The 17,724-nt window shown below is 38.9% G+C and overlaps 1 protein-coding gene and 1 pseudogene across 2 annotated transcripts in view; one reads left to right on the top strand and one right to left on the bottom strand.

The window, feature by feature from the left end:
• The window catches only part of LOC113668401 (uncharacterized), a 114,166-nt gene extending 108,029 nt beyond the window's left edge, over window positions 1-6,137 (bottom strand). For both annotated transcript variants that reach the window (XM_089183305.1, XM_089183306.1), the window contains exons 1-7: window positions 5,916-6,137; window positions 4,097-4,423; window positions 2,305-3,299; window positions 2,144-2,203; window positions 1,468-1,666; window positions 1,089-1,196; window positions 820-889 (exon numbers count right to left, since the gene is read on the bottom strand). In XM_089183305.1, the coding sequence (XP_089039431.1) occupies window positions 820-889; window positions 1,089-1,196; window positions 1,468-1,666; window positions 2,144-2,203; window positions 2,305-3,299; window positions 4,097-4,423; window positions 5,916-5,976 (1,820 nt within the window). In that variant the 5' untranslated portion in view covers window positions 5,977-6,137. The remainder of the gene's footprint in view (window positions 1-819; window positions 890-1,088; window positions 1,197-1,467; window positions 1,667-2,143; window positions 2,204-2,304; window positions 3,300-4,096; window positions 4,424-5,915) is intronic.
• A 4,278-nt stretch (window positions 6,138-10,415) lies between these two features.
• Window positions 10,416-17,042, top strand: LOC149039876 (uncharacterized; annotated as a pseudogene).
• Window positions 17,043-17,724: the final 682 nt, after the last annotated feature.

Below are 17,724 nucleotides of genomic sequence, written 5' to 3'. Positions count from 1 at the left end.
AATATGAATCAACGATCTCAAGAGTGAGTCGAATTATAAAATTACTCCTCAGTGTTTTCAGTCTCTTAATTGCGGTCCTTCTTTTGCCCTCTTTAGAATTTATGTCACACGCATGGCCTCCCTTTGTGATTCAAAAGACGTCGAAGCAAACTTTTGGCGAAGCGCCAATGATAGGTAACGTGTTTTACTCTCATCAAGTTTCTCGTAGCCAAACGTGTCACTCGTGTTCCCGTTGGCCGGCTCAGCTTCAGTGAAAAGCACATCAACGCACGCCAATGCAAGTATATTAATTAAAATGGAAATAAACAGCGGTCATGTTTTTTGTTCACTGCGTGGGTAATGACCGGTTAGCAGCTTAAATCGACCAATGTGACCATAAAAAGTTAATTTTTAGGATGCATGAAATATATTTCACCAACTTAAATTTAGGTAAGCTCAGACGGGGAGCCTGACACTTTGATTAGATCATCACGCCCAAAACGGTTCTTTTAACGAAGCGTACCTCCGAGTCTGACATTTAGGTAATTAAGCAATGAGACCAATAGTTTTACCTCGTCCACTTTCGTTTGTTTACTTCAGCGGGACAGAAAAAAAAAATCGTAAGGGTAAATATACAATAATGGTGAGGTCTACTTACCGTTGCACATTTCTACTATTTCAATTTTCCGTCCATGGGGTTTTTTATGAAGAAGGACGGAGGGATGCACGATTGGAAGATGAATGTTTAAAAAAAATTTATTCATCGAAACTATGTCTATAGTGCATAAAAACTATCTTCTTACTACCAGCTAATATCAGATGTTTAAGCCATTCACGTACCTTGTTTTATCATGACCTTTTTGGATTAAATCATGTAGATCCTTGTACACACACCCAACTATTACTGATCCTAAAAGAGAGCAGAACAAAATTCCATGTAGGTTAAATGTCGGCTAATGTAAGTTTCCAATGACTGCACTCTCTTGAAGATGTTGTACAGATACGAGTTAATCAAAGTAACTATATATGATGATTATTTAATAAGAAACTGATGAGTCAAAGAATTAACGGGTATTGAATGTAAAAAAATAATGAAAATGTATACAAACCATTGTCGGCAATATTCCTTGAGGAAATATTGATAGATGCTTGCCATTCCTGTTTCTCCAGATAGAAGTTACTTGCATATTGTCTATAACCTTTTTGAATACCAAGGACTCTCGAAAGAAAGGACAAAAATAATGTTAATATAAGTGACGGTCAGATTTATGAAATTAACAAACAAAATTCATTCAGTCTTTTTTTCTGTCATTAAATCAGTTAGTCATTCAATCTCCCAGAGCTTCAGAGAGACAGTCAGTCACTGTCAGCCAGTCAGTCAGTACGTCGAATAGTAAGTTACTCAGTTACTCTCTCGATTAGTCAGACAGCTACCGAACAAGTGATTGATTAACACAAATCTGAATAGACGGCCATGTAAATACTCACATATGTTGTCGCGAACGATCCTTTTTGAACTCTTTGTTCCACTTAGATGGTATTTGCCATAGCTAAGAGCAACTTTCTCAAAGGCGACTGCCACCTTAAAAATAGACTCAGTTCTGAGCTTATCTACCCCAGGCTGTTCTTCTCCGAGGGTCATCTCTCGATATTTAGTGGTAAAGTTTTCAAACACATTTACAGCTTCCTGTAAGTCCATAAAGTACACATTATTTAGTTTTTTTTTTTTTTTTACCCTATCCCAGATTCATCACAATGAGATGTAAATTAATTTATTGTGATAATTGGCAAATGCAGCATTAAGAGGAGCTTTTGGTTTAAAGGCGACAACTTTCGCAAAAATTATACCGGGGGAGATTTTGAGCAAGTCTGTATATATGACTTCCTGATATGTCATAAAATATATGTTTTTTCAATTGTTCCTCTGAGTGAGGCTTTTTTTTTTCATTAAGAAAAGGGAAGGAAAAGATCACTTACAAAAATGTTTCGGGCACTCATCACTCTACAACTAAGGTAGAAGATATTTTATCTTTGCGTGGAAATTTTTGAGCTTATGTATTACATTTTATACCACCTTCAAATCAATTCGAAGCTTGCAGTTGCTCTTTCGTTACACTTTTAGATTAAAAAGGTGGCGTTTTATACCACTGGTGAAACCACATACCTGTAAGGAATTGTTGCTGGTGATATTTAGGCTATCGAGCTCTGAAACTGTATCATTTGCCTGAAACCAAGAAAGGGCAGTGAAGTATCATTGTAAACTATGAAAAGGCTAGGGAAACGAGAAAAGAATTATATTACGATAGATAGATAGGAAAACGTTACCAGCTTTTGTGATGGTGATGGTGATGGTGATGATATTGAAAATGGCGCTGAAGGAAATGCTGGTGTTGGTGATGGTGATGATATTGTTGTTGGTTCTACAGCTGCTGCTGAAGGCACTGGAAATAATAATACTGTAGATGATAGAACTGATGAGGGTGGTATTGATAATAATGATCTTCCTGATGAAATTCTTGAAGATGGTGATAGTATCGATGATGACGCTAACATGGCGGCCGATGATACTATTAATGACGATGGTTCAAGTGAGAACTTTGGTGCCGATAATACTACTGACGACAAAGTTGTCAGTGATAATGCTGCTTCGGATAATACAATTTGTGAAGGTGATGCTGGGGATAATCTTTTTACTGATAATAATATTGATGACGAAGATGTAGGAAAAACTGTTCCTGCTACCGATGACAATGCTGCTGACGATGATGTTGTTATTGTTGTTGATACCGTTGAACCTAATGATAACAAAGATCTTGTAGAAAATATCTCTGCCGACGATGATGCCGACGATGATACTGTCATTGGCGTTACTACTCTTGATGACCAAGATGTTGGAGAACCTTCTCCTCCTGGCAATGATAATGTTGATGACGATGATTTTGTTATTAGTGTTACCACTCTTGATACTATTGATGACGAGGATGTGGGAAAAACTGTTACAGCTTCCGGCGATAATGCTGATAATGACGATGTTGTTATTGGCGTTGCCACTTTTGACGCTACTGATAACGAGGATGTTGGAGAGACTGTTCCTCTTGGCAATGATAATGCTAAGGACGATGATGCTGTTATTAGTGCTGCTTCCCTAGAAACTAATGACGCCAAAGAAGTTGGAGAAACTATGTCTGCTGCTGACGATGATACTGATGAAGATGATGTTGTCATTAGTGTTGCCGCTCTTGATACTATTGATGACGAGGATGTTAGCAATAATGTTGTTGTCGATGGTACTTTCGATGATACTTTTGATGACAATGATGCTGATTGTGATGTCAAAAAAAAAATAGTCACGTCAAGCAACTTGCTTTGAAATTGTGTTAAACAAACCAGGTCAACACGGATAAAAATTTAAAACTCATTCGAAAAAGTAGACATGGATTGCTCAGTGCAGGTTACTCAGAATGCTTGCAAAGTATATTTTGTATCAACGCGAGCCTTAAATACTCTAACTGAATTAAATATCTGTATTATGAAAGATTAGGGATGGGATTTTGAATAGTTATAGTTCTATAATAATAAAGCGATTACCTAGCTATTTGAATCCTTGTGTCTCAGGGCATTTCGGACTTTGAGTTGAGTTTCTGCAGCTAGCTTTTCCCGCAAAACCAGATTATTGAGAATTTTATTTTACTATTTCTTTAACAATTAACGTTGTGTTCAAGAGAAACGTTATCTTTAGCGTAACACATGTTAAACAATTTCTAGTCACTACTAGGTGTTGGCTCGGTTCAGTAAACTCATTGTTTCTAGGCTACGTTTGCTTTACTTCTTTATCTTCTAATGCAAAAACCCTAGTTCACTTTCTCCCGAGCTTCGTGCTCTCTCGAAGTTGCTTTTTCATGATTAGAAAGCTGCCTGAGAGGGCTGGTCCAAGTTCCAGGCCCTAACAAAAGCATGTTGGGTTTTAGTTTCCGAGGATGTTAATTACTCGTAGGTTAAAGACCCACAAAGTTTAATGCAATCATGTTTCGAGCCAATAAATCTAAGAGAGTTGCGGAAATCAAAATTTGTTGACTGTTTAGATTTAGGGTTGTTGTTGTCTTTTTGTAATACTCACTAGTTTTCCTGCTTTCAGAGTGGAGTAGACAACTCTTCCTATTGCAAGTAATTTTGTGAGGTGTGCGACCTATAACACCAGTACAAATGGTTTTTCCCATGCTTTCTAGATCACAATTGTAGCACTTAGTGAACACAGTTAAACATTTGCTGGATCTCTCACATGTTAAATTCCACTTTTGTTCACTGCCACTCGACTTGCAATCACGGTGGTCGCAATCGTTATCCAGAGAACAAGGACATTTATATAAGCTGTAACTCTGTTGAAAATAAACCTGAACCATAAACATGCATGGTGAGGCAGGTTTTGCACCATGTGAGGACGCGTCTGAAAAGAATTGCAATGAGATGAAAACACAATTATGAATCACTTGAAAAAAAGCAAAACAAAACAAACTAAACTTGCGCTAGGTTGTTTTAGACAGTCCTTAATCCTTCAGGCGCATACAAAATAATGTTCGAGTTTAAAAAAATTCAGGCTCATAGTGAAGCTTTGTGCACAGTTCTAAAGTAATGTCTTCTGTGTGACGGCAAAGGAGTATATGGCAAGTTATTAAAATACTCAGCGAAGAAATCAAAATATATAACAGCCATCGAAATAATAAGCAAAAGCATTTGATGTCATTCAGAAATTAAGAACTTAGGCTAATTAAATATTAAAATGCCAAGAAATACACAAATCAAACAAATTTATATTGAAGAATTAATGCCCCATCAGCGTAAGTCGCGTTAGCATACCATGAGTGTAAAATTATGTTACCATGGGATTTTGTAAAAAGAGGACGGAGGACTACGGATGGCGCTCAATAAAAGTAACATGAAGAAAACAATAATTAATTAAAACATTAACAATAACATTAAACAAATCTTACCATAACTGCCAAAAACGCGTCGAAAAATGTTCGGAAAGTTTCGGAGATTTCAGAAATATTTCGTATTTCATTTATTGAGCACTCTCGTTTTATCTTTCACTTGCTTCTTCGTGAGCTTGTATGCCAATTTCTTCCATTTATGTCCGAAACAAATTCAGGGCAGTTAATTAATAATTCATAGTATGCCTTGGACCTGGGGGGGTAGGGACAGACTCAGCTTTCTTCTCATGATCTGGATAATGTTCAGATTTCAGTTTGGGTAGCGAAAGAGTAAGCAAAGTAATTTGCTTCAAGCTTCTGCGCCTAACAGTTATCTTTCATTTAGTAGTATTCCATGCCCTGGTTTATATGATCCAAACTGACCGTTCAACAGCTTGAGGCACCAAGTAAACTGTTTCCGGTTAGCCGAGAACCTTTTGTAAAATACAACATTTTCCAACGAGCTTCTGGCAGGGGTCCGTAGATTTTTCGACAAAATATGAAAACATATATAAACCGTCGCCCCTCATTTGCATATTCATACAGATACCTGAAATTATAGTCTCTCCACAGCCGTTTAAATTGTTTTATATTCATCCCTCCTGTTTTTTTTTTTCCTTTTTTTTTCCCGAGCAATTAAGTGTGAGACAAGCGCCTGTGTTCACGTTCGGTAAATTCTCCGCAGTTTTAAAACCTCTTAAGCTCAAAGTGTAAGCGATATTTCATTTCTCTTAAAATAATTACACATTATCGCATCCACCCTTTGAACAACCGAGCACTAGATGACGTTTCTTTGCAGTTTCATTTCGCTACGATCTTTAAGAAATAACATAACCAGCTTATTAGTTCTGAAAGAGTGAAAAGTCAATTCTATAGAATTCTGCGTAACTTTTTCTCACTCGCGATTCGTTGAAAGGTAAAAAACAGAGACAAAACAAACAACAAACGGAAACATAGCGGTTTACTTACTCAGCGCAAAAATTGCCAACAGGGATACAAACATTTCCAGATATAGAGTTCCATTTAGCATCCTGACCAACCTTAGACCTCTATGATATACCAACTACGGTATATTAATGACGTTTCTTTAGTTCCCGATTAGTGAGCCCCTGAGCGGTATCTTTCCCAAGGAATTCCAAACAATTTCTGAAAAGGCACAAAGCGATGCATATCTCGGGGCCGAATATTGCCGCCGTACCGACAAAACTCGGAAAACGTTTATTTATAACGGACCAGTTAGAGCTAAGACTCTGAGCAAAAGGTGTTAAGCATTGTTTTGACTAAAAGAAAGATAAATTTATCGGCTTGAAACTTGCTTTTTAGGTGTCAAAATGCAGAAAATACTCGTGCGCTTGTATAGATTAGATTATAACTTTCTTTGATCACAATAAATTAAAAATGTTAACAACTCTTTCTCTAAACGACAATAGTGTTATACAAATGCTAGGATAATTTAAGTCTCCCATCTGTTCTTTTCGGAAACTTCAGGTTAAACACTGTCAGTTAACGCACATCAAAAGCCTTCCACCTGGCTGACTTTCAAAATACCTTATCGTCAGCATTGAAATTTGTGAGGAGTGTATATATTCTCTTATGTGGGACCTGATCTAGAGTCAAGTCTATTGCAGCTTAAAATTACTTAGATACAGCAAGTAAAACATATAATAAAACTTTTGGGCATTCCTCATCCTGCGCTGTAGAGAGCTTTGTGAATTTCAGGAATATTCGCCGTCTTGATCGAAACCAACGATAACACAGTCCGACTAACAGACCGGTTTATAAAGCTTAACAGCCCTAAAACACTTAAAGGTGCGGGAACAAGTATCTGATAGAGTATCAAGATCGATATTGATCATCATTTTGGCCTTTTTTTAACGAAATGGCTCAAATATTCCGGAAAATACGTTTTAATTCCAATATGCAAATTAACTGCAGCCTCCTGGCTGCAGCGATCGTGCATATACAATACACGTCACAAACACTTTCCGTAACAACATTTAGCCATTCAAAGAAGTGTTTTTAAGAATGTGGAAACTCGATTGTTGCATCCTTTCTTGAATGCATTACGTAAAATTTCAAGATCCATTTTTTTTAGACAAAATGCGCTAACGGAATCCAGTTTGTTCTGATGAATAAAGTTGTTCATTTCGCTTAAGTGTTTTTATCTCGATAAAACACGGTCCGACAGTTTATTAATATCGGGACGAAGAACCACCTAAAAATCAAATAATAAATAATGAGAGGTTGGTTTGTACATTGGAAACAAGTATCCTATCACGTTTACGCCGTTGTATTTGAGATATAGGTGTGCTGAAGAACAAACAAGGAGGGAGAGCTTTCTTATGGTTAGTTTATTATGCAAATTAGCTACAGAAGTTATGCAATGTGTACTCCAGGACATTTTTTTTTTGGTGTTTTCTTGATGACAAAGAGTTGTTTCTATCGTATTTTGTAGTATATTTTTATGACCATTTTTATTTTCTATGAGGCGCTAAAAAAGAGCCGTGTATTTCTGTTTCACCTAATCAATTAATTACTAATTCATTTTGATAAAGAAATTCGACGGCAAATACATTAAACTTTTTAACTTTTCTGTGTAGCATTTCTTATTTTTTTGCGAAAGAATATTTGACAAACTCGTTTATTTCTTCCTAATTCAATTAAAAGCTGTCGGGAGCAAAAAGATTCGTCGGCAAGATTTTTAGAGAAATCCGAGACAGTGTTTCCTCTACTGTCCCCCAAACTGCTCTCTTTGCGAAATACTGCAACGTTCGTGCGGTTCTAGTAGTGTAACGCAGATATATCCGCCCATTTGGCTAGCTGCCACTTTTAAAAATGCAGCGAAGTTACAGAAGCCAAGTTAATCACGGCGAGAGCGGGAATTCAGCATTTGTCGAGAATTCAGCTCGAGGGAATAACCATCTGTCCGAGGCACAGGCACTTACTACGAAGAGTCTGGCGAGGTTCAAGATCGTGCCAATACCCTGGCCATACTGGAAAGCAACAAGTGTGGCGGGCAGCCACGTCATAACCTTCCAAATAGCTGACGAAATAAGACTTATATTTAAAGAAGTCGCCGCTGTAGGATCACGTAAGTACCAATAGCCTTGTGGTTCTCTCTAGTTCTGTTTCCTCAATTGTCAATACTCCTAGAAGTTTTTGCTATTGTTGGTCACATGTCCATTTCCCTTGGTTAATTATTGGTGTCGCAGTCGTAAATACAAAAATGTGTTTTTTATCATCAACCAAGGAAATTTCTTTAATTCCTTTATGCTATTGCTACACTGAGACTACTGGCCAGCCTGGCTGGTGGCAATGAATGAAACAAATAAATTCCTGAGCGGTGCATCTACATCTCCTCTCCATGCCTCGCGCGATGTCACCCCTCTTTTACTCGTCTCTACGGTTCGAAAACACTTTTCCTTTATCTCACACCACAACGACAACTGTTACGCACGATAGAAACTATAGGCCTCCTAGCTGTGTTTGAAACGCCTGGGATTTCTCTTAGTAAGGATTTAGGCTAAGCTAGATGATGACGATGACGATGATGAAGACGACTAATTATTTATCAGTTGTATTGATGCAATTTTATAGTTCTTTGCACCACTTGCCGGAAGAAGGATTCTTTGGGATGGCACTGTTCTACCAAAGTTTCAGTCAACTAGGCAGCGGCGGATTCTGAAAGGTTTGTTGGATATTTTATTGTTTCTAAGATACCTCACCACGCAAGGTATTTATTCGCATGCACGTCATGCATCGAAAGCGCATGCCAAGCACGAAACTAAGACAAATATTGTATTGGTGGTTGCAGATTTCTGTGGATCACACGGTTACCCCTCTTTTCCTTCGTGAATCCCTTTCTTACCTAATCGTTCCTTCAAAAAGACGACATGAAACATATTGAACATGTTCAATAATGTCCGTTCATACCGTGAATAAGATTGTTTTATCTTATAGAGCGGCCAAAGTTGATGCAAGAACAGCCATAGGAGCGCATGCTGCTGAAATGGTGACAACACCATTTCGTCAGATTTCTAACCCTAACAGGAAACCCTTTTTCCAGTCCCTGATGGACTCCAGCAGGTCCTTAAGAAACCCGAGATTCTCGCTACTTACAATGCTGCGATGTCTCGTGGGAAAAAAGCAGTCCAGCCGAGCGACAGTTCTACATCATGCGTATAAGTACTCGGTTAGCACATTAAAAAAACTTCACTCACCATATGGAAAGTTGTCTACACGAAAAATACAGGAACGATAGGTCCCGGTCAAGTGACAGAGGAAAAGATACATCATCGCGGTCGCATTAATGTGACCCATGTCAATCATTTCGTCGAGTTCATTAATCGCCCATACTTTTCTCAAGGCGTGTCTTACGGAATTAAATTCCTTAACCTAAGCAGTGGCGAAACCATCGAGATACCGAACGCGGTGCGTACCGTGAAGCGGTCTGCGATGATTAGCCAGTACATACAATTCTGTCAGGAGGAGAAGTTTGAACCTCTCAGTCGCACCTCTTTATTCAAGATCCTAGAAGCCGGACAAGCCTCACAGAGAAAGTCGTTTCAGGGCCTCGACAATACTGCTGCTGATGGCTCTGCTGGTTTCCAGAAAATTGAAGTTATTGTCGATGATCTAGAGAAAGGAGGAATGAATAGGCAATGGTGCGCTGAGGTTAAAGAAAGGCTTAAGGGCAGAAAACGCTACTTAAAGACCAACTATCGCGTTTACCGAAATACAGAGGAAGGTTTGTGTCTGATCATTGCCGCAAGTTCGCTTTTAGTGACGAACAAGATCCTGACTTCCGGGAGAAATGCTCCCATCAACACACAGAAAACCGTAACGAGTGTCAAAATCTGCGAAATGTCTTAGATGAAGTCGAAGACAAACTTCGGGGTCCTTTTTTAATCCCTTACGGCAGTGGACGGTCTGCTATACGACTTCAAACTGGCACAGACAGATATTTTTGAGTGGAAGTCTCATATTATTCGCTCTGTAAACCAGGAAGCAGCAAAGCAAGATCAGCTGAAGACGATAAGTACCAATCCGAACTGTGCACTGGTAATAATGGACTGGGCAATGAAGTTCCTTCAGCTTAAATATCGTGAGAAGCAGTCAGATTGGTTTGGCAAGAGAGGATTGAGTTGGCACAACTCGACAGTGATCACACGTGATCCGAACCTTGAAGGAAGACTAGAACTGTGGTCATATGCCCATCTGTTTTACGCATGCCAGCAGGACTAGTTCGCCGTGTGTTCCATCATAGAATGCACACTGAGAGAAATTAAGACCGAAAAGCCTGACATAACCTGGGTTTATCTGCGGCCAGATGAAGCTGACTGTTATCATAATAACTTCCTCATTGCTGCAGCAAGAGGAACTGGTAAGCGGGTTGGTTTAGAAGTTTGTTGGTACGACTTTTCAGAGTCACAATATGGCAAGGATGTATGTGATCGAATTCTGAGTCCTATGAAAACATGCATCCGACGTTTCTACAACGAAGGACGCGACATTCTATCAGCGGGAGACACGAGGAGGGCACTTTCTGAAAGACCAATGAAAGGTACATCCGCATACGTTTACGAAGTTGACGAGGCGACGATAACCCTGTAAGTGAACAAGATAGATGGTTTTAGCAAGCTTAACAACGTCCAGTTTGAGGAGAAAGGTATTCGTGTGTGGAGGTCGTGCGGAACAGAACGTAGCATGGAAATCTCGTTTGACCAGCTCGTGTTAAAGAGCGAAGGGGACAATGGTATCATTATTAGTGAAAAATGTTTCTCTCTTCATGATGCACGTGTTTATCAATGCTCAGATCCTGTGACAGAGAGTTCAGAAGAAGAGGAGGACTGGGAAGATTCGAATGAAAGCATGTTTGAATGTTCCGAGCCTGGATGTGTTAAGAGTTTCCAAATATTTTCAAAGCTCGCGTCACATTTGGACGTACGGGATCATTGCCTCAAAGATGAAAGGCCGTCAGAAACGCTATACGATAAGCTTCGTAAAGATTGGGCAGACAGGCTCACTACATCAGTCAACGTCACTGAAGATGAACCGTCTGAACCTAATATCCTCTAAAGAGAAAATGTCTCAATAGCCGCGTCATTATGGGCTGGGCCCTATACAGGCCTCGAGCAGGATCCATTAGATTCACTGACAAAGTTAAGAAGTATCTAACTGCAAAGTTTTACCTGAGAGAACAATCAGGGCTGAAAGCTGACCCTCAGCAAGTCTCAAATGATATGCGAAAGACAAGAGATGAGCGGAAACGTGAGGCCAAAACTTGCCTTATCCGTTCTTACGTGGAGAGCCTCTTAAGAGCGTGTCCACGCGAGCGCCGGGAAGTCGTGCTGCATGCCATCTCACCGATTTCAGTAAAACTTTGCCAGTTTAAAGGGTCTACCCCTAAAATCAAAAAGAAAAACTGGTTTCTATTTTGGTTCTTTCCGGGGGAAGATAGACCACCCCCGGTTTTTCTTGGTTTTCACCAAGGAAATCGCCTCAAAATAAGTGAAATGTATGAAGCTCTCACTTCTGATTCATACAAATATTTGACAACTTTGCGGTCAAATATCTCCCGTTGCCAGAAAGCTGCGACACTAATCTTAATTACCCTTTTTAACCCACTATTTCATCTCTGAAAATCATTTAAAAAAAACTTTGGGCACTACTGTATTTTTGTCTTGGATGCCTTTTAAAATCTGCGACTGTGACAAGTGTCTCTCAATTACACTTGTCACGCAACTCTTGCTCTAGGCGGTCAATTGACTAAATAAACCTACATTTTTTAGCTCTTTATACAAGAGGATTGATCAAGAAAGCTCAAAAATGTGAAAAACTTTGGAGATTCTTTGTAGGAATGGAAAATTTCACGTTTAAAGAGATGCATGTAGGCGCAAAATCAATGGGAAAATCGTAGCGTTTATTTCTCCTGTCGTTTATCACTTTGAATATTTGCTAAAATCAGGAAGTAGGGCTCTAGTACAGAACAAAGTATTCATTAGTCTATAATTTGACCGTCTATTATTATTATCGCTCAGTTTACAGTAGGGAAACTGGAACAAGAGAGGAGCTTTTAAAGTCACACGTCACATGCTCGCTGACGTACAAGTTCCCGAGTGTAAGAAGTTCGGCTTTTCAATAACGCGGATGACGGGAAACTCTGCCCCCCTTGTTTGATAGGAAATATCAATAGCCCCAGAAATTCCTTGACTGCGCCATATTTCTAGAAAATAAGACTGGAAAATGTTTTCCCACTTTCCATCATCAAGAAATTCCACGTACAGAAATAGTATTTGTGGCGTAAGTAAAAATTGTCTATCTTTTTTTTCAATAAGACACCTCTAGAAAGTTCTTAATCCTTCTGTTATGGTATTTTCCCGTTTTTTGATTGCAAATATCATCTGCATTTGCTATTATTCTCACTGATTGTCATGGCCTTTTCTACGTGCACGTGCGAGCCAGTTCATATACAGCACTCTTTCGAGTTTCTTTGGGTGGTGTCGGGCTTAGGTGTGTAGGTCTGGCTCAAAAGATATCCGCTCGCTGCAACACGGGTTTCTATGTTTTCTCCTTTTTCTTTATTTGTATTTTTATTCTCTTCCTTGCATCTTCACACAGTTGTTTTTTTATTCCCTCAGCGCGTTCGCCCAAATTTGGAAGTAGGCTTTGAAAAGTCAATATTGACCAGAACTACTATCACTATTTGTTTCAAAAAACCCCTGTTATTTATAACTTTATTTCTCAAGAGAATGTGTTTTTATTTGCTATATATTTCCATAAGAACATGAAACTAGGTCCCGCTAAGTTTTTTTGTTTCGTGTTTGCGACAACATTAATTGAGAAATCAAAGGCAATTACGCCTGAGAAATTCGCTTGTAGCGTTCTACCCGTAGAAGGTAAATCCATGTAATGAAACGTTATAAGACCTCTGTAAACTAGAGAAATTGCGTGATGTTGAGGGGTCAAATATATACACTTAATCTGTGACCCTCAAACGGATCACGTACTCGTACATGTAACGTCCTGAAAATGTTCCGCATGTATAACACCGTAGGCACACCTGGCGAATTCTATCCACTAGCTTAAATAGTAAAGAGACAACTTATTTACTATTTGTATATAAGCAAGCTTATTTACCCTACTAGAAAATTCTTTGTGAAGTCTACTACTGTCAGACGAAACGCGGGAGTTAAGTGGGGGTCAATTTTTTTGTGACAGCCGAAGATAGACATCTCTGAAACGTCTCTGAAACTCTGAAAGAGTTTACACTTCCGGTAATATTTTCCTCCTTCTCGCAACAGCGCAACAGACATTGTTAATCCTATGTAGTGTAGGTATATCAGTTGCATTACGCCTTCATAGTGATGTCATATAGGAAATCGAGTGTCTAAAAAGCCCTCAATTCAACTTAACACTCGAATTGATAGAGTCAAGATGATGCAGTTGTCTTGTTCATTTGCAACTCACTGTAGAACCAAATGTTATTTTCTCGGCTGGAAAGGGGCGGCAACAACTCATACCTCTAAATTCGTGGTTATCCAGCTTAACAAAAAACATGTGAGAGACGTCGATGTATCCCAAACATGCGTTTCGTCCGAGAAGAAGCTTATTCTAGCGCGTATTGGTTAATTTGGAGATTACGAAGGCTGCCAATTAATGATATGCCTCAAATATCGTGCACAACTTGGTGTGAGATTCAGACCTTCGGGTTCGTAAATGCCAGTATCCTCCTTTTAAAAATCGGGGACGTTGAGGGAGAGAGGTGAATCTGAAGATAGCAGGAGAAATCAAAGCTGGTGGGGAGTCTTCCTGATGGTAAGGGGACTGTACACCTAATAGAACACGTACTGTAACTGCTATCTTAGAGTCGGCAATGAATAAGGAAGAAGGCAAGAAGAGCGCTTATCTGAACTCAGTTTTCCTAACTGGTGATTTGTGACTGAGATGAACTTTATATCATATGATTGACCGGGATACGCAGGTACTGTAGAGGCGCTCACATGGATAGAGGTGGGCTATTCTCCCTCTGACTTAAGAACTGCGACAACTGCCACAGTTTGGAGCACCTAAGGGTCTCACTAGGCTCATCAGCAAACTAACTGAAGAAGCGGGTGGTTATCAGCAACGTGCACAGATCTCTGAACGCGGGCCATCGCGATAACTATACCCAATCCGTCACAGACAGAACAAGAAAACGAGATATTCTTGCTAAAAGGAAGGATGTATCAAGACTTTTCAGTCATTGGCTGCCATCCAAAAGCACCCTAACGAAGACAAAAATCCGCCTATGGTAAGATCAAGAGGAAATGGACGAATACCGGCTTGCCATTCTATAGGGGATGGCTACGTTCAAGGTCGGACCTCAGGTAAAATTCTGACGAACAATCCCAAACTAGCCAAGTGGACTTTGGATGAGCTCTTTGGAAAACACAAAAAAGAGCTACCTTTTCTCTGAAAGCAAAGAATTATCTCCTAGACGTGTGCTGGATAGGGGAGGAAATTAGTGAGGCAATTGGTTTATTGACGAGGTCCCCTAAATATGAATGAGGACGAAGAGGCTGATGCCGATGATCTAGCTTCAGAAGTCGAAGCTGACCGAACAAGGCAGAAGATAACGAGGGACCTGCAAAATTTAGACGAAGACTGCAGGAGAGGGTACAGCTGCTATTAAGCTAAAAAAAAAAAATAAAGACATTTACATTTCACTTTTCTTTCATATTTACTGTCTTTGCTCGCGAAAACAACTGACTATGTCTTGGGATTTTATCAAGGGAAATTTGCAGGAAGCCTACTGGTCAAAATACTGCTGGCTCATCCCTAATTAATTTTACAAGTCACGTAATTAAATGCTGGCAACACTAGAGAGATGTAGATTTATTTGTAGTAGTAGTAGAATGCTTGAAAAAAAAATTTAGATAATTTGCGATCGAAGCAGGCAAATAATCATAGAGATCTGCAGATTATTCTGAAATTCTGAAATTGTTATCTAGCAAACAGTATGAACAACGCGCTTGAATAATTCGTACGGAGAGTCTTCGGGTCACGCAAAAGATGTTAGCTTAGCGGAGTTCTGCATGGAAATGTTCGATGGCGGTAAGTGACAACGACAACTCTGTTTTAATTTCATTTTCGGGATAGAAGCACAGATTTTAGTCTGATAGAACTATTGATATTTGCTCTCAAGCGAGAGCGCAGAATTTCTCGTCTGTAAAAGCCGAAGTTGTAGCACACTGGAACTTGTAGTAATGTCAACCAACACGCAGCATCTGACTTTAAAATCTCCTAAAATGAGCAATGATGATGATAAACAATCAGATTATAGACTAATGAATGTTTTGTGCCGTACAAAAGCCATATCTGCTGATTTTAGCAAATCTCCAAAGTAATAAACGACTGAAGAAAGAAATGCTTTTAGATAAGATTTTATATTCGATTTTTCTCCTACATGCTTCTCTCTGAACGTGCAATTTTCCATTCCTACAAAAAATCTCGAATGTTGTTCACATTTTTCACCTTTCTTGATCAATCATCTTGTATGAAGAGCTAAAAAATGTGGGTTTATTTTGTCAAGTGACCGCCTAAAGGAAGAATTGCGTGACAGGTGCAGTTGAAAGACACTCGTCACAGTCGCAGATTTTAAAAGGTATCCAAGACAAAAATACGGTAGTGCTACTTTTCGACATAGAAAAAGTATGTGGGACAAAAATATTCACCAAAGAATAAATATTTCTTTTCCAGCTTCAATAATGACAGGGGATTAAGTTTAGATGATAAAACAAAGGATTATGCCGTCAGAAATACGAGAGGTCAAGTAAATTCGTTACATGAGGTCACACAACTCGGGTAATAGGGTGAATATTTGCATATTTGAGCGGTGGAACGAAAAAACTCATTTCTCAAAAACTAAAATATATTTTCACAAAAAAACTATACCAATATTATTAGGACATATTGGGCTACAATGTATGAAAGTAGGAGAGAAAACGAACTTGGGCGACTTGCCGCTGTTTGTCTGATGAATGTTGGCATTAGCTCTTAATATGTTCTCTTTTGAGCAAATTTTATCCCTGAAAAAAAGTAAAAAAAAAAAAAAACCAAACAAAACAAAACAAAGAAAAAAACATAGGTCCTCTCAATGGAAAAGAGAAAAAATCTACCAGCCGGGAATAGTCAAAGGACCAATTACTATGCAACCATATGTAGAAGAGCTCCCGTCGTTGGGTGCAAATTTGTTCGCCTAGAACAAAGGTATTTCATAACACCTACAAATCGATTTGAGGCCAGCAGTTGCTCTTTGTTACACATTTAGAGTTGATGGCTTTTACACCTTATTGTTTAAATCATCTACCTGCAAGTAATTATTTCTGGTGACATTTAGGCTGCTGAGTTTCGAAACAGAATCGTTTGCCTAAAATAAAGAAAACGGTAGTTGGGTATATGAACCACAAATTCCATGAAATAAAAAAAGGAATGTTACGATATATAGATAAGAAAAGAAAATATATTACCAGCTTCTGAATTTCTATCCACCCTGATGAAGAAGATGTTGATGGTGGAGTTGAAGAGAATGTCGGTGTTGGTGATGGTGATGATGCAGACTTTAGTACTGATGAGGGCGGTGTTGATCTTTCTACTGAGATGTTTAATGGTAGGGATGTTATCGACAATAATGTTAACGATGATACTATTAATGACGCTGGTTTTTTTGACAGAATTTCTACTGAAAATGTTATTGATGACTAAGTTGTTGGTGATAACCTCGCTGTTGCTGACACCGTTGAGAAAGGAGATGTCGGTGGTAATGCTGCTGCCGTTGATACTGATGATAACGACCTTGCTACCGATGATGCCATCGACGGCTGAGTTGTTGGTAATAATTCTGGTGATGATAATACCGGTGATGAAGACGCTTTTGGCAACTTTGATGCTGATGATACTACCGATGACAAAGTTGTTGGGGATGATGATACTAATGATGCTAATGAAGACGAGGGTGTTGGTGTTAATGTCGTTGCTTTTGATACTGTTGACGACGAATATTTCGGTATAAATGCTACATCTGCTGTGTCTAAGAATAACGCTGGAGTTGATTAGACGTTGCTTCTTCCTCTTTTAATATTAATGACGAAAATGTCGGTGATGATATTGCTGCCGATAACACTTCTCGGAAGGATGATCTTGTTGATGCCCGTGCTGACGATGGTACTAGGGCCGATTTTGCTGCACATGATATTACTGATGGCGATGATAATGCATGTAAGGGTAATAATGCTGCTGCTGTTGATGTTAACACTGATGGCGACTTTAACGGTAATGATGGTAACAATGCGGATGACATTTATAATAATATAATATAATAACTGAGAAAACGTCAGAAGATTAAAACTGTAACATGCAGACTTTCGTTTAAGTTAAACTTCTAATCTAGTTAAAAATAGATTGATCGACACCTTTTCCCTTAAAAGTACTTATGAATGAAAAAATATGTGGTAGCGTCAAGTCCAAAAAATCCTTCCTATAAACAGGAGATGGTAAAATTAACTAAAATGTTTAACTATGCTCTAAAATGCACTCAAAATATCAGAGATATGTAAGTTTTAGACAATGAAGATATAGAATTTCTCTTCGAAGGTAATAAATGAAGATTAGTACAATTATTCCGGTGATTAGAGAGATGCATACGTCATATCTTGCTATAATCACCTCGCGCAGGGAGATTAGAGTGGTTTAGCAAGAGGACGGGAACGTCATTTCAGAACGGCGCGCGCTGCAAAAA

This window comes from Pocillopora damicornis, chromosome 9 (assembly GCF_964200805.1).
Source record: "Pocillopora damicornis chromosome 9, jaPocDami1.2, whole genome shotgun sequence".
Lineage (NCBI taxonomy): Eukaryota > Metazoa > Cnidaria > Anthozoa > Scleractinia > Pocilloporidae > Pocillopora > Pocillopora damicornis.
Note: the sequence above shows the minus strand (reverse complement) of the source record. Positions and strands in the feature narration are given on the sequence as shown.